This window comes from Notothenia rossii (assembly GCF_949606895.1).
Source record: "Notothenia rossii genome assembly, chromosome: 8".
Taxonomy (NCBI): domain Eukaryota; kingdom Metazoa; phylum Chordata; class Actinopteri; order Perciformes; family Nototheniidae; genus Notothenia; species Notothenia rossii.
The window spans coordinates 34877103-34904128 of record NC_136906.1 but is presented as its reverse complement, the minus strand read 5'-3'; the positions used below and the strand labels follow the sequence as shown (position 1 = coordinate 34904128).

General features: G+C 41.9%; 1 protein-coding gene and 1 long non-coding RNA gene across 10 annotated transcripts in view; one reads left to right on the top strand and one right to left on the bottom strand.

Annotated features, from left to right (window-relative positions):
* LOC307014197 (uncharacterized protein) overlaps window positions 1-1286 on the top strand; it is a 107687-nt gene extending 106401 nt beyond the window's left edge. For 2 of the 8 annotated variants that reach the window (XM_079642006.1, XM_079642007.1), the window contains exon 5: window positions 104-1286. In XM_079642006.1, the coding sequence (XP_079498132.1) occupies window positions 104-408 (305 nt within the window). In that variant the 3' untranslated portion in view covers window positions 409-1286. The remainder of the gene's footprint in view (window positions 1-103) is intronic. The other 6 variants (XR_013801183.1, XR_013801185.1, XR_013801182.1 and 3 more) reach the window with 6 other exon arrangements.
* Window positions 397-27026, bottom strand: LOC307014201. Of its 2 annotated transcripts, none has more exons than XR_013801189.1 (4): window positions 26651-27026; window positions 2129-2496; window positions 603-1699; window positions 397-507 (listed from the first exon to the last, which is right to left on the bottom strand). It is a non-coding gene; the product is annotated as an uncharacterized lncRNA (long non-coding RNA). The 2 variants fall into 2 exon arrangements; XR_013801190.1 differs by lacking the exon at window positions 397-507 and having other exon boundaries at window positions 653-789; window positions 1347-1699; window positions 26651-26943.

Here is a 27026-nt window from a genome sequence, read left to right as displayed (position 1 = left end):
TCTTGAGAGCTGCATTTTCCTTCCTGATTTTTCTTAGTGCAGACTTTGCTTTTTTGTTGATTCCTTCTTGGCTCTTTAATTTTCTCTTTAATTTTTTTAATAGATCTGTTTGACTGGCTGCTGGTTCCCTCGTATGCTGACTGGCTGCTGGTTCCCTCGTATGCTGACTGGCTGCTGGTTCCCTCGTACGCTGACTGGCTGCTGGTTCCCTCGTACGCTGACTGGCTGCTGATTCCCTCGTATGCTGACTGGCTGCTGGCTCCCTCGTATGCTGACTGGCTGCTGGTTCCCTTGTATGCTGACTGGCTGCTGGTTCCCTCGTATGGTGACTGGCTGCTGGTTCCCTTGTATGCTGACTGGCTGCTGGCTGAGTGGGTGGTGTCCACCCTCCCTGTCTCTCCTCACTAGCCATGTCCTCTCTTTCTTCACCCTCACTTTCCTTTCTCTCAGTCTCCTCATCCCTTCTTCCCTCAATCTTTGAGACTAATGTAAGTAGAAGACATGGCACTGTAGATTTTCGAACATTACAAATATTATACCACTTAAAAATAAGAAATATTACTTTTGTTACTAAGAGTTCATACTTATTATACCTGTCTCACCTTGCACACTATAGCTGTGATCATGAGCTATGGGCTTTGTAGATACAGGTCCCGGGGTGAATCGTGGTGCAGGGGCCCTTCTCGTTTTGACCACAGGGCGATGCACGAAGATGGTGGGTATAGCTTCTGCTCTCAGCCTAGTCTTGCCCTTTTTTGTCTTGACAAACTGGTCTGCATCAAAATGTGCCTGCGGAGTGACTTGAGGTTACTTCACACACAGAACAACACAGTTTTGTCTGCCCACATACATATTCCATAGTGGTTGAATACACGGTATTAGGAAACACTTTATACTTACTGGACATGTTATACTCATTACATACTGTATACAAAATATGACCAAGAATGTGAGACAACTTTATAGAAATTCATATCACATCTGTTACTGATGCCATTTGTCATACTTTGTTAAACTCACAAATAATAAAGTTCCATAACTTCAGTTGGGAACAAAGACCACACCTTATCTCTCCAAGGCAATTTCCCATCCAATAGGTGTGCTATATAGGTGTGTATAACCCTTTCTCCTGTCTGTTACTCCCTCTTTCAGCACAAGAACCAGAGGGGGATTCAATGGAGCCTGAATACCTGCACTGAGACCCTCACCCTGCACCCTGAGTCTCAACTCTCAGTGTTTTTCAAGCCTTTCCCTGTTTTTTTGTATTAAACAAAACATTAAGCTTTCCCAATGGTGTGGTTTTCGTTTTGTGAAAAAGTGCAAATTCAGTGTTTGTATATAATTACCTCACATATTCTTTTGCTGTTGGTCGTGAAATTGCTCCTGCTGACTTGAGCCAGCCATTTTTTCCTGCTCTCTATCAGTGGGGAAGCCGTACATTCGTACTCCTTTCTCGGAGCGATTTGAGCATCCCCAGGTAGCACAGCAAACCATGGTGGCGACTAGGAGGCAGCACAGCAAATCAGGACAACACGGAGGAAAAGGCACAGACAATCTGCATGATATGCTATTCAATGTTTATTGAATTCCATGTATTTGCAATGGATGTTCCTAAAACAACACATTTAACATCATCATCATGCTGCTGCTGCTGCTGCTGCTAGTCCTTTGATAGTCACCTGTCGGTCTCCTGTCCTTTCTGAAAGCCATAAAGATGACATTAGTCATTTAGATAACTTGTGTCCTCAATTACCATGGGATTACTGAAACTACCATGAATTAAAAAAAATGGTAGAAATGAATCTAATCTGAATTTTGAAGCATTCCTTTAGATCCCCTCCCTCTAAATATATCAATAAACATTAGAAAGTGATGCTCCTGACTACCATACAAGTTTAAGAAGATAATATTGGTTTTAAAGAATTCAAAGCTATAAACAGCAACAGGCTCTTTAACCAAGGCACTGTTTGCCTAACATGTAAACTAGTTGTTCACACTAATCCTAATATTATCACTTAATATTAGCAAATTCTATTTTATTTTTTAAAACATATTGATGTAAATACATACACATATCGATTTGTTGTATAAATATTGCAAATCAAAGCCTTTATTCACTAATAATTACCAAAAATCGTAGTTGTATCTCCTGTTATCAATGCATTCACATTGCCCGCCATGAACTTCCGGGGAACAATCCTCGTCTACATGAACCACGTGACGATAACCGTTTTTGGACTTCCGCTGTCGTAACTCTTCTATCTATATGGCGCTGGGACATCCGAAACACTTTTACTCGCCTGTGCACGTGTATGGGTGATCAGGCCAATACCGTTTGGCGGCGACATATTCTGCCGCTGTTCTTTACGCTTCAGAGCTGTGCAATTGGCGATGACATGTCCAGGTTTGTGACAGTAGAAGCACTCCCTCTCCTCTCTGGTTACATTACACACATTCAACGGTTCAGTAGATGGTGGGGCTATCACACGTCGGGATCTGTCAGTAAAGACAGGGGAAAACACAGATTTATGCGTTAACACATACTCATCGGCTAATACAGCAGCAGCAGAGAGGGTATTTACTTTTTGCTCATTTAAGTAAACAACAATGTGCTCAGACAAACTTAAACTCCTCCAACATGATCAATTCCCTCAGAGCAGAATAATCGGTAGCATTACATGAAGCAATCCACTTAGCAAAACACATTCCCTTTTTCCTAGCGAACTCTACGTGCGTTTGATCAGGACTCTTCCTATAGTGTCTAAACTTTTGCCGGTAAGCTTCAGGAACTAACTCATACACTCTGAGGATGGCAACCTTTACTGAGTCATACTGCAGGCTGTCCTCTAACGTGAGAGCCGCAACTGCTTCCTGAGCTTTTCCCATATAATTTGCACGTTACCATCAGAGCCCAAACTTCAACCGGCCACCGCAACGCTGTAGCAATGCGCTCGAAGGCACCAAAATAGGCATCCACCTCAGTCTCACAGAATGTTGGCACTAGCGAAATGTTGTTAATCACGTCAAAGGCAGGTGGAGGAGGTGGAGATGGCAAGTTTCTTCCGGCAGAGTCAAAAGCACCGGATGCGCGCAGTTCGGAGTCTAGCTCCATCTGCCGTATCCGGACTTCCTTATCTGCTTCGATTTTTTTTTATTTCCTTATCGGCTTCGATTTTCTTTACCTCCAACTGAAACTGCCTGTCTTGCTGCCTGTCTTTTGCCTCTAACTGAAGTCGGGCGAGACGGACTTTAAGTTTATTCCCTTCCCGGGGATCAGGACTACCAGGACACGGTGGACTATAGCGAGGCGGCGCAGACGGTGCTTTACACTGCTCGCTCCCCTCGCTGTCACTACCCTCTTCTTTAGCACGGACATTTGGCACAGTGAGCTCAGCTTGTGCAGGCAGCACCAGAAAACCCCTTTCCACCAACTCATCCACCACCAGAGCCTTCAACTCTTTTTTAAATAATTGTTTTGCCACTGGGAGACCAACATATTGCGCTATCTCATATAAGTCGTCTCTACGACACTGAACTAACTGCTCATGAGAAGGACAGACCAAAAACGACTCCAAATCAAAAGTTGCCATACTCAGGTGAACGGCTTACAAAGTCCACCAAAATTGTTTCCAGCTATGAAAAAACCCACCTATAACCCCAGGAATTAGTTATTGATCCCGGACGAGCCCCCATGTATTACGTTCCCTTCTGAGCTAGGGGAATCAAAGGGAAGCAACACAACCAGATTGGTATTGGTATAATTATAAGTGGTTTTAATGCACAACAGGTGAACAAAATGGCAGGCAAACAGCCTGAAACAAACAAAAGAGCCAAAAACAACGGTTTAAATAACAAACAAATAGAGGCCACAAAGGCGCAAGTTTAAATGGGCAACCAAACTAAGGGAGGACTCTAAAAGATGAGTCTAAAGACATACAGGGAAAATAAATACTAATATACTAAATAAAGAACGAAACAAAACCTCACTTTAAAAGTGGTACAACTATCGCAAATAATCTATACAAAAACACAGCTAAACTAAAGGCAACCGTCACAGAATCCTAAACTACTCTAAACACTAACTAAGCTACTCTCTACTCTAACTAAGCTACTCTAGACACTACTAATCACACGAGTTTAACCCCAGAACAAGAGCAAGTAGCGAGAGGCATATGTCCGCACACAGAGCCTCCAGAATGATGATTGTCCCCAAGCTTTGTAATAATCTCCAGCAGGTGTGCGCCGGCTGTGCTCTGCGATTGGAGTGCGTCGGGCCCGGCGTGCTCCAATCGCAATCTTTAGGGGCGGACCAGGAGATGGCAGCCAATGCCGGGAGGGCAACCACACAGCTCATTTACATAGAACACACACAGCTGAAAACACTCAGACGACCAGGAAGGCAGCAGCCGTAACAGTACTTCTACTTTTACTCAAGTACAATATATATATACTTATACCACCTCTGTTTATAGCCTATGAAAAAAATATATTAGAAATAGAAGGCTAAAGCTAACGTTAGCAGATAGTGACAATGTATGCTAGCTAGCTAGCTCAACGATTCCTTAAATAATATTGCCACAGAAAAACTTTTCAGTTCACATCACGCTCTGCCGCTCCAACAGGGAGCTCTGCTCTGAACACCTGAACGGCCCGTTCTAACAGCTGTTCACCAGCGGTCCAGTCTGTTCCACAGTGACTCCGGACGCACAGTTAATATTAACGAACGCACCCGTAGGTAGTGTAGCTGCTGAAGCTAGACCATCATCCCGGAGGAGCAGAGCCGACAGGCAGGAAGACTCGAGCACACAGCTCACACTTTATTATAATATATATAAAAAAGAACACCGTGCGTGTCATGATGGCACATAACAGCTCACGGCCGCAGATTACTCCGGGTCCCAGACCCCCCCATACCCCAAAAATATTTTTATTGCAGATCTACATGAATCACACAAACAACCTATTTTGGATTCAAAACAGCGAATTTCGCCGAAAGGTGACAAGTTTGCATCACTGAACATAGACAGAGCACAACTGAAACATAACATCTGAAACGATGTAACAACATAATACACTTGTGGGGATGCAGCTTGGGATGTGAGGAGTGAGGGACACGGCTTAGAACGGGCGTGTCGCCTGGCAGGACAGGAGAGTGTGTGCACCAGTCTCCCTTGATCTATGAATTCATGTCCGTGACACTCACTGCTGCCCAAAGCTGTTTTATAGAAGGAAATTCCTTCACTTCATGAAAGTGTTTTAACCACACACAGCTCGACACACACATGACGGGTGTTTTCCCCATAAGGAACAAGTCGCTGCAAAATATCCCGTTTATTACATGGCCACATTCTCAACAAAGTAACGACATGACTCCCAATATTAATTTAAATGCTTTTATGGATTTAGAAAATGTTTTTATTGATTTAAAAAATAGTTGTATTGATTTAAAAAATAGTTGTATTGATTTAAATTGACATGCATCCGCTAAGAAAAATAGTCCGTTGTTACCGTTTTTTAAACAGTCTGAATGAAACGGCAGCTCTCAGCTGTGTATTTACACAACTAATGGCCCATCAACCACAGCTCTCTCCCCCCCTCCCCCCCTGATCTTTCTTCTCCAGCAGCTAAATTAACTGTGATATAAAAGGGCTTCGACTGTACCTAATTACCTTAACACTAGAACCGCCAGAGGTTTTTGTATAGGCCTACCTAAACCTGTCAAATCCCGCTATTAGAATGCAATTTTTAACAACATAGGGTGCTACATAACACACTTTCAGGAAAAGTCACGGACTGGGAGACTTTAATATTTTAATGAAAAAAAGTTACATTGCACACATACAACACACATCACACAAATTGACCCGATTGGCGGTTCTAGTGTTAAATAAACTCACTAATTAATGAAACCAGTTCAATACGCATTATTCTTATTCTTATCATTCTTTATGAGCGCAGAAAAAGTGTTAAAATCAGATCTGTTTTTTAAATAAAATCTGACGGCAGGCAGTTAGCTCTGATCACCTATGATAAATGTGCCACACCTAATCTGGCCATTCAGCCACAGAGGTCCCTCTATACAAATCAAACTGTAGACAGTGTGAAAGCACCTACTGTTTTAAATAATGGTCGGAATGTGACCTGTGAGCCTTCTGAATTACCGTGGGACAGCACATTCTAAACTAAAATGTTCAATCAATAAAGTAACATCTTATCTTATCTTAATAATATCTTCATATTAATAATAATTATAAATCATACAGTATGTGTCCGAAAGGGAGCAGGAGGAAGCAAACACAAAAATATACAAAAAATATACTGCATATTAAAGCAAACGATTGTAAAGGTAAAAGTATGAGCATAACAAATAAAGAAGTGTAATGTAAACATTTACATTATAATTATGATTATTTAATATATAAAGACTATATATTATTGAATTACAAGATTAGATATACTTTAGTTGATCTAAAATATTGATGTGTTCAAGTGCTCTTCAAAACACAACTGAAAGTCCATGAAACTTGTCTTTCTGTATTTGTGAATGAAGCGCCATCTCCTGGTTAAAACCTGAAATTGAAAATCTGGCAACGCCCTCTTGGAAAATAGTTGGAGGGCTTAACATTCCTCTATACTGGTTTTAGGCAGGTCGTAGGCAGGAAGCTGTAAGCTAGAGTTTGAAATTCAGTGCTACATCTGTAAATATATAGATCTATATATTTTATAGATCTATATATTATAGATGTAACTATATATAGAGAGATTGCTATTGTTTCATGTGAAAAATGTTCTCAGGAAAATGTATGGCACAATATTTTTGCCACAGTTTGTAGAGGAAGCTCAATTTCATTGTATCCAAATGAAACACTCAAGTTTTAATAAAAGGCAAAACTTTATTTTTGTGTCTTTTTTCCTTTTTGTAGTTGACGGAATAAAAAATACAAAATCTAACCACTTTCAACTAAAAATTCTAAGTTAAATAATTGGGCAAAGCAATTGATATTACACAATATTTTAAGTAAAATCAACTTCACATGAAGTGCATTGTACTTCAAGTAACAATTCCAGTCCTTGAATAATTTAAGTTTAATTGACTCAAGTTTTCATAATGCTTTACTTAAAATTTTAAAGGCAACCACTTTCCTCTATTAGTAGATTCAACTTATCCGGGCTTACAGTGTATGATCCACACGCATGGATTAACATCGATTTAATACATTAATGTAGCCTTTGTTTCTGCTAAAAGTGTGTCGACCAGCTGGGGAAACAAGAAAATTGGCGTTATTGAGTGTGACTATTAAAAAATAAGTCATTATATTAATATTGACAATAACAACCGACCGTTGGGGTAACATTTGCTTGGCATTTCCGGTTATTTCTCCACTGGTTAACATGGGTTAACAATACCGTGTAACTGTCACGTTTGAAGGGACGGAATCGTGACATCTTCACGTCTCCCAGCATGGTAAACCGTCACATGTTCACGCTTTGCCGTGATACCGGGTTGGTTGAGGAACCTGTGACCCAAGTTGTTCATTCATTGCATAACTACCCTGTAGTTGTGTATATGATTATGTCAATAAACCTTTGAAAATCTTGAAATCTTGAAAGGGATGTGAGTAGTTATAAGACCCCAGCAAATGTCCGACTTTGATTAATGATTGATAAGGAATGATTTATGACCCTTTAAACCGGAAGTCCCGCCCCCAAAACCGGAAGTCCCGCCTCCAAAATCCCTTTGAAGTGTCACCTGTCACTCTGAAATCAGACCTTTGACCCTCTTATCTATTCTGACCTTTGACCCCCTTATCTTTTATGACTTGTTTGTGCAAAATGTTGCCCCATAGCGGCTGATAAGCCCTTTGATGTGACCCTGTTAATATCTTACTAGGTCACGATCGGTCAATGATAAACCAGATATAGCCCACTGTTAATATCTTACTAGGTCATGATCGGTCGATGATAAACCAAATATAGCCCTGATAAGGATATGGCGCAACATGGGATCATAAGACTTGATATCAACATGTAAGAATTGATCAGCCCTTTCATGTGAACCCTGTTTATATCTTACTAGGTCACGATCGGTCAATGATAAATCAGATAGTATAGCTATAAGCTATATATAATTATATAGCCCTTCAAGGCTCTTGGAGCGGATAAAGAGAGGTGTATTTACTGGTGTGTTTCCCTGGATGATGTAAATAGACTAAGTGCCATTTTAGGGGGACTTTACGGAGCTCATGAGGCCGCCCTTTGAGGCTTGAAGATCGGATAAAGGGAGGTGTATTTACTTGTGTGTTTCCATGGATGATGAAAATAGTTGAAGTAGCATTTTAGGGGGACATTACGGAGCTCATGAGGTCACCCTTACTTGTGATTTTTAGGGCTGTTTAAGTGAGACAATGCAGTTTTGATAATTTCAAGTTTCAAGGCTTTATTGTAATCTGTCTGTAAGAGCCATTTAGGCACATTATTTTATGGTAATGTATTATGTTTTTGTGAGCGAATTGAATATTCTTTAATTTAACTTAAATGAGCTGAAATACTGTGAATTATTATTATACTGTTTTGTAACGTGTTATCTTGCTTATGGACAGCTCTAGTTTATGTTTTGTTATTTATAGAAAGCAATCTTAGGGGCGTGCTCGGGTATAAATGACGCTGCCAGCATGACACAGCAGGAAGTCTAGAGAGCCAAGTTGGGAAAAGTTTTTGACCGTACAAATCCGTAAGACCGAGGGATCTTGTTTGTTTGTTTTTGTTTTAAATACTGTGCAAATGTTGCACGTCGGCAGTGGGCCGGCAGCTCATGTTGAACCTCTAAATAAAGCACCTGAATGGAACAAGCAAGTATCTACTTTTTTGAATATACGCGAGTCAATACTCGAACTCGCCTCCTAGACTAAGTGGCCTTTGAACATTGATTTTCTTTTGGAAAATTGGCCACTACAATAAGTCAAAAACTAACCGACAACGTCGTGAGAATTACTAGCGTGTAGGAACCTACTATCACTGGAATTGTTGAATGTGGATCTGATCGTGGCTACTGGGGCAAAGGACCGTTTGGATTATCCTCTACCTTGTGGATATGGACTGCAGGCTGTCACGCTACTCTGCATGCCTTTCCGTTGGAGTTCGAGCCACTGGGTAAAACAGCTGTTGTCTTTTGGTCAGCCGAACCGGTTGAATAATGTCGGAAGACAGCGCCGATGAGGGTGCGTTTACGGTCGACGCCCACAAGAGGGCAGCAAAACCAACAGAAAAGGCCATGGAGCAGCGGCTACAGCTCTGCATCAATGCAAGGAGAGGTAAATTAAGACAACTCATCGCCAAAATGAATAAAGTTGAGCCTTTAATGGGCAACACCTGTAACTTGATGGAAGTTAGCTCAAAGATGAAACTTTTCAAGGCAGTCTTTGAAGAGTTTCAAGACTGTAACTGCTCAGTTGTGCTTTTTATGAACGAAGAAGAAAAGAGCCATGATCAAGAAAGCTGGTTTGAGCCTAAATCTCAAAAGTTTCTGGACTTTATTAATGAAGCTGATGTGTGGATTAATTGTGATGAACATTACAAAGAAATACCACAAGCCTGCAACGATGATGATTCTCATATGGACAGTGTATCTGTGGTGGCAAGATCCAGTAGAGTAAGCAGGGCTTCATCCGCTTCAACAGCATCCTCAGCACGACTAAGAGAGGAAGTAAAGCGTGGAGCTTTGGAAGCCAAAGCTGCCTCGCTAAAGCAAAGTCAAGCCTTGGCATTTAAGGAGGCACATCTTCGGGCTGAAAAAGAAGAGCTGAAAATTAAAATAGCTTTAGCAGTGTCAAACGCTAAAATTAAAATGTATGAAGAGTATGACGCACAGGAGAAGAGTGATGCAATGAACACGTATTTGGACAATTCAAATACACGGCAGAAAGAAGACGCACAAGAGCAAGCCGGGCACAGCCATCCACTAACCCCAAGCAGTCCTGTAAACCCCTCAGATAGGTCTATTTCAGCTCCTGGAGCTAGACCTAAAGCATCAAATGCTCTGGACTCAAGTACATTAGCCAGTGGTGCACATCAGCGACAAAGTGACTATGAAAAGTACATATGCAAAGTAATCAAGAAGCAGACTGATATAACAGAAATGCTTGTGAAACATCAGCAGCTCGCCCTTCTCCCACAGCGTGATATTCCTGTTTTTTATGGTGACTTGCTCGACTTCAGATCTTTTCTTAGGGCATTCCAACACACAGTCAGCTCCAGAACAAGCAATGCTGCAGATAAGATGTACTTCCTGGAACAGTATACAAGAGGTGATCCCAAAGACATTGTAAAAAGCCGCCAGCATATGCCCCCCGACCGTGGTTTTCAGAGAGCTATGGACATGTTGGAAGACCGCTACGGCAACCCACTGAAGATTGCCACCGCTTTGATGGAAAAGGTGCTAAAATGGCCGCAAATAAAACCAGAGGACTCACAAGCACTCAACAAGTTTTCCCTATTCCTTTTAAGTTGCAGAAACGCCCTGGAGGATGTGGATTACATGGAGGAGCTGGATAACCCTACAAATATGAGAGTTATCATCTCAAAGTTACCCTATAAATTCATAGAAAGATGGAAGGTGCTGGCATTCAAGATCCAAGAAAGGAGCCAGAGAAGAGTGAGATTCAAAGACTTGGTCGACTTTGTGGATAGACAAGCCAAAATCCTGGCTGACCCTCTCTTTGGTGACCTGCAGGGATCTGCTGCCGAAGCGAAAAGCAGGAACGTTTTACATATGGAGAAAAATACCAGGAGTGAAAGGATTAAAGGAAGCATCTTTGCAACCAGTGTGGCCACATCAACAGAGGAAGATAATTGCAAACCACTGACAGTGAATAGCAGGACGTCAAGTAAAGTTGCCTTCATGAAGCCATGTTTGTTCTGCAAAAAGGACCACGCACTATTGGAGTGCCATCAGATTGCAGAAAAACCTCATAAAGACAAGGTGGATTTTATATGGAAATCTGGACTATGTTTTGGATGCCTAGTTAAAGGGCACCTGAGTAAAGACTGCAAAAAGAGAATGACATGCCAAACATGTTCAGAAAGACACCCAAGCTTGCTACACATTCACAGAATAGACAATGTTTCCAATCATGCATGTGCAGAAGGCCAAGAGGCGGCCAGGTCAGACAACACAGTAGTTTCAAGTGCACTGGTGAGCTTAAACCAGGAGACTACTACCCGTGAAGGGGCCGGAGATAGATGTGTTCTTGCTATTCTTCCGGTCTACATAAAGGCAAAGAAAGGAAGCAGGCTTGTGAGAACCTAGGCCTTCGTGGACCCTGGGAGCTCTGCAACATTTTGCACAGACTCTTTAGCAAGGCAGCTAAACCTGCAGGGAAAAGGAGCGCAGCTTGTCCGAACGACAATGAGCGCAACCAAACAAGTGAAAAGTTCTCTGCTGAGAGATTTGGAGGTCTGTGGAATCAAAGAAGATAATTGTATCAGCTTAAAAAAGGTTTTCACGCAAAAGAGCATCCCAGTAACAAAGGATCATATTCCTCTTCAGAAAGACATCGAAAAATGGCCACACCTTCAGGAAGTAGAGCTGCCGTGCATTGCTGCTGAGATATGACTCCTAATTGGAAATTAAGTGTATGAAGCTTTCGAGCCATGGAAAGTCATTCAGTCAGAACAACGGCCCATATGCCGTAAAGACGGTCCTTGGCCGGCCCGCTTAAAGACCAAGAAGACAGTGAGCCAGAGGACGGTGAGCAACACAAAGTCACAATCAACCGGATCACAGTAGAGACTGTGGAAAGGCTACTCATACAGCAATACAATGCAGACTTTCCTGAGCATTGCTACAGCGACAAACTGGAAATATCAAAGGAAGACAAAAAATTCATCAGCTCTGTGTCCAGCTCAATCCATTATGCTGAAGGACATTATTACATCAATCTACCTACAAAGACATCATTGGTCAGCTTGCCAAACAATAAGTATGCTGCAGTGCAGAGAGCAATTAACCTAAAGAAGAGACTCAACAAAAAAAACGAATTCCACCAGGAATAAACAGACTGTATTAGTGACCTGCTAAGCAAAGGATATGCAGTCAAGGTGCCAGAGACACAACTGAGCCGGCAAGACGACAGAGTGTGGTATATCCCACACCATGGTGTGTACCACCCACAAAAGAAAAAACTCCGGGTGGTCTTTTACTGTGCAGCAAGTTTCCATGGAACTTCAATCAATAACGAATTGCTTCAGGGTCCTGACCTTACAAGCTCCCTCATCGGAGTCCTGACACGTTTTAGACAAGAGCATGTTGCAATGATGGCAGACATAGAAAGCCATGTACCACCAAGTCAGAGTCCCAGAAGAGGATACAGACCTCCTGCGCTTTTTGTGGTGGCCTAATGGAGACCTCACACAAGAAATGGTTGATTACAAAATGGTTTTTACACATTTTCGGCGCCACCTCGTCTGCCAGCTGTGCTAACTTTGCCTTAAGAAGAGCAGCAGAAGAAAACAAGACTGCGGCATCAACTCAGGCCATAGAGACAGTTCTGAGGAACTTTTACGCTGATGACTGTTTAAAGTCGGTCAGTAGTGACTCTGAAGCCATTGCCCTAAGTAAAGACCTCATGTCCTTGTGCACCTCAGGAGGCTTTCACCTTACCAAATGGACAAGCAGTAGCCGAGCCTTCTTGAAAACTATTCCAGAGAGTGAAAGAGCCAAGGAAATAAAAGACCTAAATCTGGCTAAAGAGGCCCTGCCTGTCGAAAGAGCACTCGGCGTCCTTTGGTGCATAGAATCAGACTCATTCAAGTTCAGAGTCAACATCAGCCTGAGAGCAGCCACAAGAAGAGGAGTTTTGTCAGTGGTAAGCTCCATCTATGACCCACTAGGATTTCTTGCCCCGGTTGTGTTCCCAGCAAAAATCTTTCTCCAGCAACTATGCAAGGAAAAGCTTACATGGGATGAGGACATTCCTGATGGGCTTGCACAATACTGGAGCACCTGGTTAAGCCAACTACCACAGCCTTCCAACTTTTTAGTTAGGAGGTGCATCAAGCCTGAGGGATTTGGAAGTATTGCTACTGCACAGCTACACCACTTCTCAGATGCCAGTGAGAGTGGTTATGGATCAGTGTCATTCCTGAGGCTGAAAAACAAGGAAGGCCTTGTGCATTGTGCCTTTATGATGGGAAAGGCAAGGGTCGCTCCACTAAAGCAAACTACCATCCCACGTATGGAGTTAACTGCTGCTGTACTAGCTGTAAAGATGGACAGACTGCTCAGAATGGAGCTCCAGTTAGAGCTACAAGAATCAGTGTTTTGGATCGACAGTACTGCAGTCTTGAAGTACATAGCAAATGAGGCCCTACGTCTAAAGACCTTCGTGGCCAATAGGGTTGCTATAATACATGAAGAAACAAAGGTGGATCAATGGAGGTACATCAACACAGCTGAAAATCCAGCTGACTGTGCCTCTCGTGGTATCACAGCAGAGCAGTTTATGGCCAGACAGAGTTGGATGGAAGGGCCAGCAATCCTAAAAGACCCAGACCACAAATGGCCTGAAAAACAGGACAGTGTGAAACTCCCTGAGGAGGACAATGAGGTGAGAAACCCTGTCTTTATGCACCATATAGACGTTGTTGAAGGCATGGATGCATTGGACAAGCTAATGCGCTACTATTCAAGCTGGTATCGTCTGAAAAGAGCCATCGCATGGATGCTAAAACTAAGAAAAGGTCTCCTGATTCTAAGTAAAAGACGTCAAGAATTGGAGGTCCGTACCCACAAAGATGACGAAGGCTCAAACGGGCAAAGGGTCAAAAAGAAAAACGAAACGCAGCAGTATGAAGGTGTAGCCGGTCTGGGCCTACTTCTCAGCAGACCCTTGCTACGACTCTGCGTTGTGTTGTGCGTGTTTGATGGACAAGGAGATTTGGTTGTTGTCTTTAACCGAAACTGTGGCGTATTTATTCCTCTGCATGAAGTAAACACAATAATGCAGCAGCATTAATAAACATGGACGTCTGCAACACACCAGTCTCAGTCTGCCATACAAACAACTGAGAGACTAGTCCTTATAAAACATTCAGATATCAAATCTGTCACAATAGATCATAATACACTGTACAATTACAGTTACACTGGAAATGTATACACCACCGGCTAATTAGTATTTTTAGACATGTAAATAAAACAATAAAATAAACACATAGTACAAAACACAATAGACCAAAACATGGGAGCAACAAACATACCTGCATGAAGTAAACACAATAATGCAGCAGCATTAATAAACATGGACGTCTGCAACACACCAGTCTGTGGTGGGGAAAAGACGCCATTAAACATGCTGCAGGTGCTGTGTGTGAGTCCTCACAAGTGCGGCTAAACAGTACACTTAACTAAAAGTTTGCTAAAACACTCAAACTTCTGCAAAACAACTACACAGCAACACATTAGCACCATGGAATGATATTATAACCTTGTTTCACAGTTTAAGATTATATAAACACTGTAAACATCATTTAGAACAGAAAACTACAAAGAGCACATGACAAACTTTCCTCACCTCAGTCTGCCATACAAACAACTGAGTGAGAGAGGGTGCAACGCAGGTAGATGACGTCACTGCCGAAAGTGAAGACTTCAAAATAAAAGCATTAGCTCCCAAAACGGTCTTTTGTAGTAAACATACCAAAATAAAAGTGACAATAAATAATATTGGAACAATAAAATAAAACGTGAGGGATTATTGGTGGAATGCATTCCTGTATATTTATATACCTGCTACAAAGGCACCTTAAGCATGGGGCTCCTTACTGTGGAGGACTTAATCGAATCAGAGATGGAAATCATCCGCTACTGTCAACACCACAGTTTCCCGGCAGAGATTTCTGCTCTAAAAAAGGAAAAAACACTGGTCAAAGGTAATAGTCCCATTCGGAGACTAGACCCAGTGCTGCTGGATGGTGTTCTGAGAGTTGGAGGTCGACTCAGTAAATCTGCTATGCCCGAAGAATCAAAGCACCCCAAAATCATGCCCAACAACATGCATCCTACAACGCTGCTTCTGCAAGATATACACGAAAGAGTCGGACATTCAGGAAGAAACTACATGCTTTCCCGTCTGCGCCAGAGATTTTGGATTCCTGCTGCAAATTCAGCAGTGAGAAAAATCCTGTCTAGGTGTGTAACATGCAAAAAATTACAGGCAAAGAGTCAAGGTCAAAAGATGGCAGATTTACCTTCAGACAGACTGCTTCCAAACAAGCCACCCTTCACCAATGTAGGTGTGGATTATTTTGGGCCTATAGAGGTCAAAAGAGGTCGCAGCATCGTTAAAAGATATGGAGTATTGTTTACATGTATGACTACCGGAGCCATATGTAATAGATATAAGTCATGGTTGATGACCTTCCGGGTCTGTCCAGCAGAGGGCGCGTGTTGCTTGCCGCGGGTGCATAATACATAAGACTTGAAGCAAGCTAACATCGTCTCTGTTTCCTTTGTCTTATATTTTCCCCATATTAGGGGCATAACATTTGGAGGCGCTGCTGGGAGATTTGATTTGAGGACCATCCCTGAGTTGTTAGTGGAATCCTCTGATCAATCATCCCCTTAAACAACTCAGTCATCGGAGAAAGGAGCTTGGAAAGGCAGTCGAGGTCGTTTTCAGACAACGTTGGTAACCTGCATCCTGAAGTGTGAAAAGTCACCACTAGGGAGCAGCAAAAAAACCTAATTAAGTAAGATAAACCCTCATTTGCTATTTCTGCCCACTTCTCTGATACAATGGAGGCTGAATTGGAGAAGCTGCAGCTGGACATTACAGGTGCATTGTATACACTGACTGTAGAACAACTGATTAAAGTGTGCAATGAACTGGAGATTTCAGGACCGGATAATGTGCATGTGACTGGTAAATCTCGCAGTCAATTAATTTCTCATGTCACAGAGCATAATGAACGTGAAGAAATGGCCGAGCTAGAGGATGAAGGCATGTCCGAACTTCTTAATGTGCAGGATATCATAGACAAAGCCAAAATTACAACAAATGTACATGACAGTGTCAAAAGGGAAGATCTCCAGAAGGAGGTAGAGGCACTAAGGTTGTCATTACAAGAAAAAGAAAATGCAATGCATGACCTAATGAACACAAGCATGAACCACCCTGCCGGGTTCAGCCCCCCAGAAAGAAATCTGGCCCAAGTACTCCCCAGTAGTTCTATGTGGCGCAAAGATCTTAAGATCGCAGGCCAAATAGGCGAGCCAGGACAAAAAGATAGGCTCACATTTTCTAGTCTGGCCAGACAAATTGAAAATGGCTTTAGTAAGGGCTACCCAGAGTCAGAGATCATTGATGCTGTAATCCGTGCCATCACACCAGGCCTGCAGTTACGGAGTTACCTTGAAGGGAAGGAAAACCTTACACTGCCTGCCCTTCGCCGAATTCTCCGGTCTCATTACCAGGAGAAAGGTGCCACAGAGTTATACAAACAACTCACCTCTGAGGTTCAGAGTAGTAAAGAAACGCCTCAAAACTTCCTGATTAGAACTATGGACATGAGACAGAAAATCCTGTTTGCTTCTCAAGAAGCCGAGTCAAACCTAAAATATGACCCAGCACTAGTCCAGAGTCTCTTCATGCATACTGTCCTGACTGGTCTACAGAATGACAATATTAAAAGTGACCTGCAGCCTCTCCTCATGCAGATAAGTACTTCGGATGAGCTGCTGCTGGAGAAAGTGAACATTGCGTACACCAATGAAAAAGAGAGACAGGATAAAAAGAAACTTGCTGCCCCATCACGAGTAACAAATGTGAATACAGTCAAGTCCACTGAAGTTCCGGTGGAAATGAAAAGCACCAGCCAGCAAAACACAGTTACTCTGCCCACTGATCTGCTGTCAGAAATCAAAGGAATGCGCTCTGACATGGTGCTGTTGCAAGCCCTGAGAGCTGAGGTCTCCCAAATCAGAGAAACGATCCAAACGGCCACATCTGCACCCCCACAGCATCCCTCACCAAGCAGAGAACCAGCTAATATTTCCGCCCCTTATCCTGTGTTTTCACCCCAACAACCCTCTCCCTATAGGGCTGAATTCAATGCCAACAGCGTGTACCACCAGCAGCCACCAGCAGCAGTGCAGGAGTACCGACCGGCATTCCACCCGGCACGAGTAAGAGAAACGGCTCAGTTTCAACAAGGGTATGCACCGCAGCGATACTACCCAGCACCACGCCCCCGACCTAGGTATGTTTCCTGTACTCATGCAGGCGAAGAGTACTGTCAGCATTGCTTTAGGTGTGGAAGCAGTGAACATTTCAGAGCAGGTTGTAAGGCACAGAGGGTAGAGGGACCCACTAGGCGGAGCCCTTTAAACTAAGAGGGGTTGCTCCCATGGGACATGCAGCAACCGGCCACACAGATAAGTCCCAATCTTGTGCAAATTGCAATGAAGAGAAAAAGAGTAGGGAACTACAATACTGTTCAACTTGCAAAATTACACTGTATTGTTCTAAAGAATGTCAGGAGAACCATTGGCCTGCACACAAAAGGCATTGTAAGACATACACATGTTCAGGTATTAAGAAAGCGACACAGTCACATGACAAATCCAAGCACAAACAAAATATTGCAAAAGAAAAAACAGCTACTGTGAGAGAGTTAGTAGGGAAAAAGTGCCTCATCAGGTGTTTCCTACACGAACAGAAAACTCAGGCCCTCTGGGATACAGGCTCACAAATTTGTGCTATAGATGAGGTATGGAAAGAAAGCCATCTAACTGATGTACCGCTAAGAGATGTAGCAGAGCTAATTGACCCTATAGACTCTTTACAAATTGAAGCGGCCAATGGTACAGAAATGCCATATGTTGGTTGGCTTGAAGTGTCCTTTAAACTTACTGCAAGTGATACCGAGTTGCTAATACCCATGCTAGTGCTAAAAGGTAACCAACAGCAGTGTCCCATTATTGGCTTTAATGTCATTGAGCACCTTGTGATAGCCAGTCAGCCAGGCCAGAAAAGACATGGGGATAAAGAGAAGCTTGTACAGGCAGTAAAAATGGCCTTTCCTCATCTTCGAAAAAACAAAGCAAAAGCCTTTATTAATGCTGTGAGTGTAGGACAGACATGTGACTATAACGTAAGAACAGCAAATGAGAGAGTTAGTGTGCCTAAACGTAACTCCATTCAACTCGAGTGTCGAGTACAGGCTCCATTTTTCAAAGAGGATAAAACTCTGGTTTTTGAGCCAAATGAGAACCCACAATGGCCTGAAGGATTAGAGTTTTGTGATACTCTTGTGTCCGTGAAGGCAGATACAGTCCCAAGAATTATTGTTAGTGTGCAAAACACAACAAATCATGACATTACGATGGCAGCAAGAACTATTATTGGAACTGTACAGTCAGTCAGATCAGTATATCCTGCAAACATATTTAAAACAGACCAAAAACCTGCTGCATCAATCCACCATGTCAACGCCCAGATCTCCAGTGAAAGCCCCCCTGTGCATGAGCAGTGGGATCCTCCTGTGGATTTGACTCACCTTGATGAACACCAGAGACAAATAGTCAGTCAGATGCTAAGAGAAGAATCAGACTCATTTTCCAAGTCTGATGACGACATAGGCTGTGTGGAAAACTTGCAAATGAAGATTTCACTACAAGATGCTGAGCCAGTGTCAAGAGCCTACCGCTCTGTTCCAAAACCCTTATACAAGGAGATGAAAGATTACTTACTGGACTTGATAGCACAAGGGTGGGTTGAAAAGTCCATGTCTTCCTACTCCTCTCCAATCGTCTGCGTAAGAAAAAAGGACGGAACTCTACGTTTATGTATTGACTACAGGGAGCTCAACAGGAAAACCCACTCAGATCGCCATCCCATCCCCAGAGTACAGGACATTATGGATAACCTGGGAGGAAACACACTCTTTTCACTGCTGGACCAGGGTAAGGCATACCACCAGGGTTTCATGGCCAAAGACAGTAGACACCTAACAGCCTTTGTGACCCCCTGGGGCCTTTATGAGTGGGTACGAATCCCGTTTGGACTCATGAATGCCCCTGCAGCATTCCAGCGCTGCATGGAAGAGTGCTTGGAGGGCTTAAGGGATGAAATATGTGTGCCATATCTTGATGATGTTCTTGTGTTTAGCAGGACATTTGAGGATCATATCGATGCTGTCAGAAGGGTGCTGCAACGGCTGAGGGAGCATGGGATAAAACTAAAGCCCAGAAAGTGTGACCTGTTTAAAACACAAGTACGTTACCTTGGAAGAATTGTGTCTGCTGAGGGAAATAGAGTGGACCCTGCCGATACTGCTGCAGTAACGGCCCTGAAAAACAAACACCCAGGAACTATCGGTGAGTTAAGAGCAATAATGGGACTATTAAGTTATTACAGGCAGTATATCAAAGATTTTTCACGTATTGCCTGTCCCTTGTATGACCTGCTTAAAGCACCTACAGAAACTGAAATGCTGAAAAAAACGAAAACAAAAAGAAACAGTAGAGGAGTTTCATCCAACACACCCATCAAATGGACTGACATGCATCAGTTAATATTGGAACAGTTGATAGACTGTCTCTCGCAGCCTCCTGTTCTAGGTTTCCCAGAGTTTTCACAGCCATTTGTCCTCCATACCGATGCTTCCAACCAGGGATTGGGGGCAGTATTGTACCAAAAGCAAAATGGAAAGCTTCGTGTGATTGCTTATGGTTCACGTACTTTAACAACAGCAGAGAAAAATTACAATCTACACTCAGGCAAATTAGAGTTTCTTGCCCTCAAATGGGCAATCACAGAAAAATTCCGTGATTACCTATACTATGCACCATTCTTCACCGTCTACAGTGACAATAACCCACTTACATATGTACTGTCCACTGCCAAACTGAATGCAACAGGTTGTCGATGGGTAGCAGAACTGTCAGACTTCCATTTCATAATTAAATACCGTCCTGGTAAGGAAAACATTGATGCTGACAGTCTGTCCAGAATGCCTTTGGACGTGGAAGTATTCATGGATGAGTGTACAGAGGAAATGTCATATGATGTGATTGGAGCAGCTACACAAGCAGTGGAGAACCAGGATGAATCCAGTGTGTCATGGTCCATGGGTGTCTCATTAAGTTGTGCAGCATTAACTGTAGACGCATCCATCATTCCATTGACAATAGGACAGATCAAACATGACCAAAGAAATGATCCCAATGTTGGAGCAGTGATTCAGTACAAGCTGGCAGAAAAGAAGCCATCAGGCTCAGAACTCAAACAACTCAGTTCACAAATCTTATGTCTGCTAAGAGAGTGGGACAAGTTGGAGATGAATGAGAGTGGAGTGTTGTACAGGAAAACTTCAAACAGAACACAGCTTGTGCTTCCAGAAAAGCACAAAAGTACAGTATTAAAGGAGCTCCATGATGAAATGGGCCATCAAGGTGCAGACAGGACTACATCTTTGGTACGGGACCGGTTTTACTGGCCCTACATGCAACGAGAAATCGAAGATTATGTCATGAGGAGATGTGTGTGCCTCAAGCACAAGAAACCAAGCCGTCAGACAAGAGCGCCACTGACGAACATTGTCACCACTCAACCGTTTGAGCTTGTCTCAATTGATTTCTTGCACCTTGACAAATGTAAGGGTGGTTATGAATATATTCTTGTAATTGTTGACCACTTTACACGTTTTGCCCAGGCCTACGCCACGACTTCCAAATCAGGAAAAACAGTTGCAGAAAAAATCTTTAACGACTATGTGCTGAGATTCGGCTTTCCGACAAGAATACACCATGATCAGGGTGGTGAATTTGAAAACCAATTGTTCACACAATTGAAAAAGTACTGTGGAGTTGCTGGGTCGAGAACCACTCCCTACCACCCACAAGGAAACGGACAGGTCGAGCGGTTTAACCGAACATTACTCCAGATGTTAAAGACCCTCACAGAGAGACAAAAGACTAACTGGAAAGACTCACTAAATAAACTGATTTACTCCTACAACTGTACTCGTAGTGATGTAACAGGTTTCTCACCCTTCAACCTGTTGTACGGACGCTCTCCACGGTTGCCAGTTGATATGCTGTTCGACTTGACCGTGGAGCAAGGGGACAGTAATCATCATCGTTACATGGAAAAGTGGAGGCAGGGCATGGAGGAGGCATACGAGATCACAAGAGAAAATGCTCACAAAGCTGCTATGAGAAGCAAGACACATTATGGCAGTAAGGTGAGAAGCTCAGTATTACAGCCTGGTGATCGTGTATTAATCAGGAACATGACACCTCGCGGTGGTCCTGGCAAACTGAGAAATCACTGGGAAGATGCTATTCACACAGTTGTGCGTCAAGTGAGTCAAGATATCCCTGTTTATGAACTCAGACCTGAGAGAGGGACAGGGAGATCAAGGGTTTTACATCGTAATCTTCTCCTCCCATGTGACAACCTGCCGCTGGAAACTCAAGTACAGCCACGTGCAAAGAGAAAGAGTGTGGAGAGAAATGAGGAAGCGGAGCAAACAGGGGAGGAGGAAGAGGATGATGAGTATTATCTAGCACCACTTAAGCAGCAATCAAATCCATGCCCACCTGAGACAGTGAATCCTGCGTGCACTAGTACACCTGTGGAGCTTGAATGCATACACTCTGAGGAAAACCTGTCAGCTGAGCCAGAGAAAGAACAAGAAATGGCACACGAAGTTGGGTACTTGCCGGAGGGGGAGGACAGCTACGTTGAAAACAGCTGCGTTGAGGATCTACCTGTGGAGAATGACAGCTACGTTGAGGATCTACCTGTGGAGAATGACAGCTACGTTGAAAACAGCTACGTTGAGGATCTACCTGTGGAGAATGCTGTCCCATCACCTGCTCAAAGTGACCCCAGTAGTAAGGAGCTTCAAGGGCATCGACGACAATGCAGACGACCAAAGGTCTTCACATATGATAGGCTTGGCTCACCAGCCTGCTACAACATAAAAGCACCACCTCTGCATACAAACTTAAAGGTGCCATGGACACACACTGTACCGCCATACCACTTTCAGCAGTACTATGGATATGAGGGTAGTGACATTGCACACCATTGAACTGAGTAAATGCACATACATTACACTCAAAGAACACATAAAAAGGAAAATGGACGGCAGAGGTCACATTCAAAGTGATTGTTGACATGAGATACATTTATGGGCTGTGTTTTCACACAATATATCATTACATGACACTGTTACAGTCAATCATATCTCACTCACCTGTTTTAAAGGAGTGTAGTTCACTTGGACATGCTGCACAGGCAGAACTGTTAACAAGGTAGCAACGGACTATGTTGAAACTATGTGTGACAAAGGAGGTCAAAAACAAATGTATGAAAAGAGTTCCAGACTGTAACATTGCACTTTATAGGTAAATGTACTAAACATGTTTAGCCTGAAATAATGCATATTCGAGACCGTTTCTTCTGGCCACATATGCAGCAAGAAGTAGAGCACTCACACACACAACATACATTCAGGGACTGTAAAAAACAAAAACAAACGGAGAGCTTGTGAACATATGTTTGTCATACAATGATGGACTTTCTACTAAGCCAAGGGCTTAAATGTGTAAATTGAGTGTGTGCACTTTTGCCAGACTGAACAGTGAGCGTGGTATGTGTTTAATAAATGTTATAGATGTTGCTGACATGTAGGCATAATATTGTGGATTAGAATGTCGGGACGACATCTGTTTTGAAGGGGAGTGTGTAATAGATATAAGTCATGGTTGATGACCTTCCGGGTCTGTCCAGCAGAGGGCGCGTGTTGCTTGCCGCGGGTGCATAATACATAAGACTTGAAGCAAGCTAACATCGTCTCTGTTTCCTTTGTCTTATATTTTCCCCATATTAGGGGCATAACACATACACCTAGAGGTCGCTCACACACTTGACACAGACTCCTGTATAAATGCTCTACGTCGCTTCATGTGCAGAAGGGGCCAAGTGTCGCATATGAGATCCGACAACGGCACCAACCTAGTCAGCGCAGACAAAGAATTACGGGCAGCTATGCAGCAGTGCAATCAAGCCAAAATGCAGGAAGCTCTTGCTCAGAAAGGAATCCAGTGTATTTTCAACCCTCCTGCTGGACCTCACTTCGGTGGAGTATTGGAGAGACAGGTGAAACCCGTAAAAAAGGTCTTAAAGTCTGTCCTTCATGAGCAAACAATTGACGACGAGTGTCTTCAGACTGTGTTGTGTGAAGTTGAGGCCATACTTAATGACAGACCTTTAACCACATCATCTGATGACCCAAATGACATTGAACCGCTGACGCCAAATCATCTGCTGTTATTAAAGAAACAGCCATTGCTTCCTCCAGGACTAAGTTGCAAGGATGACTGCTACACACGTCGCAGATGGAAGCAGACGCAGCACATATCAGACCTGTTCTGGAAAAGGTGGGTGCGTGAGTACCTGCCTGACCTGCAGTTGCGTCAAAAATGGACTAAAGTGAAGCAGAATCTAGCACCAGAGCACATTGTCATGATCCTGGACGACAACGCCCCTCGGAGCTCGCGGCTTCTGGGAAGAGTCATGCAGACCATCACAGACCCTAAAGGACTAGTTCGTAGAGTACTGGTAAAAACAAAATCGAGTATTTTGGAGAGGCCTGTGGAAAGACTTTGCCTCATTTGTGAATAGGACACTTTAATTTTGCAGTATGGCACAATGCATTACTTGTTCATCCCTTAAAATACATATATTTAGATTGTTTTATGGAAATCCTATGTCAAGGGGTGTAGGTGGATTCCTCCCCCATAAGTAAATGCAAACGTTTTGTTCGGAGTATAATTGAGCTGTTGTTAGCCATATCTTTTTTGGAAATGATTCTTGTTATTATTATTAATTTTAAGTCTTCCCGCCTTATAATTAGGGGCCGGAATTGTAAGAGCCATTTAGGCACATTATTTTATGGTAATGAATTATGTTTTTGTGAGCGAATTGAATATTCTTTAATTTAACTTAAATGAGCTGAAATACTGTGAATTATTATTATACTGTTTTGTAACGTGTTATCTTGCTTATGGACAGCTCTAGTTTTTTTGTTTTTTATTTGTAGAAAGCAATCTTAGGGGCGTGCTCGGGTATAAATGACGCTGCCAGCATGACACAGCAGGAAGTCTAGAGAGCCAAGTTGGGAAAAGTTTTTGACCGTACAAATCCGTAAGACCGAGGGATCTTGTTTGTTTGTTTTTGTTTTAAATACTGTGCAAATGTTGCACGTCGGCAGTGGGCCGGCAGCTCATGTTGAACCTCTAAATAAAGCACCTGAATGGAACAAGCAAGTATCTACTTTTTTGAATATACGCGAGTCAATACTCGAACTCGCCTCCTAGACTAAGTGGCCTTTGAACATTGATTTTCTTTTGGACAATTGGCCACTACACTGTTCATTAGCTACAGTGTAGATATGTCAATGAAAAACGTAGGTCACAGGCTCCTCCAACAGTGCAACATATATATACATAAAAAAGATAAAATACTGCAATAGAATGTTTTTGAGATGACAGATGTGTGCGTAATTCTCTCACAAAGGGAATGTAAGATATACGCTTATGTATGCAAAAAGTTCAAACTAGAAAAATGAAATACTTTGTCAAAATAGATGTTATTTAAGAATGTGACTCTTATTGACAGTTTTTGATTTAAGTAAGACAATCCAGTTAAACAATGTATGTGAACCCTGTTAATATCTTACTAGGTCATGATCGGTCAATAATCAAGCAAATAGTATAGCCTGCTATATGATGGCCTGCTATAAGATAGTGTTCTTTAATAATAATATGACATAGCGACTCTTTTACGGTAATATCAGATCATATGCCATTTAAGTAGATATTTTAAAGTTGTAGAGGTAGGTAAGTATAGATGAGCCCTGGATTGTTAATAGGGGATTACAAGGGTCATCTTGGTTAGTTTATTAAAAAAAATATATATATATAGAAAATTCATATCTCCCCCTTTCTTTTTCCTTCCTCCACCCCTGCTTGCTATCCCTCCCACTCTCTTTCTCTCAAACACACCCCCTCTCACACACACACCCCCTCCCACCCTCGAGAGGGCTTTTTGAGTTCACACACACACCTCCCTCCCAACCTGGCCGACTTCTGTGTGAGCATAAAGGAGGAGTTTTTGTTGTAGGGAATAATTTGAAGATACTCTACAGATACAGTTTGTAAAACTTTACAACTATTACAATGTCAATCACTTTGTAACACATTTACTTTCTTAAAGACTGTGACTGTAAAAGGCAAGTTTGTGATTTTAACACTTATTTACTGACAGATTCAGGCAGGTGTTGGCTTTTTTCTCTCACCAAGATACTTTTAGATACACTTTGAGGTATGCAAAACCTTAAAACTAGAACATGAAGTACATGGTCTTAATAGATTTTCTTAAAGACTGTTTCTCTAAAAGGCAAGTTTGTGATTTTAACACTTTTTTTACTGACACTCTGCAGATGTGTGTGTAATTCTCTCACAGAGGAACTGTAAGATACACTTTTATGTGTGCAAAACCTTAAAAAAACTAGAAAATAAAAATACTTTGTCTGAATAGATTTTCTTTAAAAGTTTGTTTGAATAGATTTTCTTTAAAAAGGCGATATTTCAGTGGAACAATCAATGTTAACATCAATGCAACACTTAACAACTGGTAGAATATGAAGTACTTTTTATGGAATTGGGTTTCTTTTAATGGCTGTTTTTTATTTGAACACTTGTTCATTTAAACAATGTAGGTTTTTTTCTGATAACCTTACATATTTTAGTTATTATTCTGCTACCAAGATACTTTTTTTTGATACACTTTTATGTAGGAACATTTTATAACTGGTAGATTGTTAATTACTTTGTAACAAATGTATTTTCTTAAAGACTGTGACTCTAAAAGGCAAGTTTGTGATTTCTCAATGCACTATTAAATAGCTCTGCTATATACTATGACCATTCTTTTCTTATTTATAATATGGTTCAAATGGAGTAATTGGAGTTGTCTGATGCACTTGATACAATTTGACGTGATGTGTTTATTCAAAACCATTTCAACACACAATGTCATGACTTTTTTTCAAGATCTTTTAGACAAACTATACTATTACTTTCTTTATTTTTATAAATCCTATACTGACATTGCAGACAAAATAAATAATACAATTCTTAACTACATACTATACTTGGATATATATACACATATATATATATATATATACTAAGACTATGAACAGATTTGATGCAAAACTTTACAACTTGGTAAAATAAGAAATTATTTTCTAATCAATTGAGTTTCTTAAAGAATCAAACTCTAAATGGAAAGTTTGGGATTTTAACACTGATTTAACAATACAGTTTTGATCACTTTAATAACCTGACTTTCTTAAATGTTTTTTTAGATACTTTACTGTGAATTATTTCATGTTATTCTAACATAACATAACTTTTTTCAACGTGCTGTTTTCCTATTTTCTACATACTGTGCTATTTTTTCCCCTCTATGACTTTGTTCATTATATTTTGAATAACTACACAGAGATTTTTTATCAACATACAACTATTACAACATACAACTCGCTGTTTGTGAAATATTTCAACATACTTTACCTGTTCCTGCTTTTCTTTTTTGAAGGGTTCCAGGATATTTTGCACTTCATGCATAAAACCTCTCATCTTTCTTGAAACTGACATTTGAGAAAAAAGACGTGCTGTCCTTTTTACAAACAAGTTATTTTTCTGTTTCTTCCTCGCCCGTGTCTTTTCCTTCAACCAACACAACAATCAAGTCAGATCTATCAAATGAATCCTCTACCTCTTCCTTTCCCCCACCCGAGGGTCCAGAGTCAAAACACCTTCCCCTCCAGACCCTCCCCCTTCTTTTATATCCCTTGCCTGTTTTATGGTCAGTCCCTGTGACTCTGTCTCTGGCAGGTATCCCCACACTGTTGGTTTAAACACAAATAAGTAATCTTTCAGATAATCT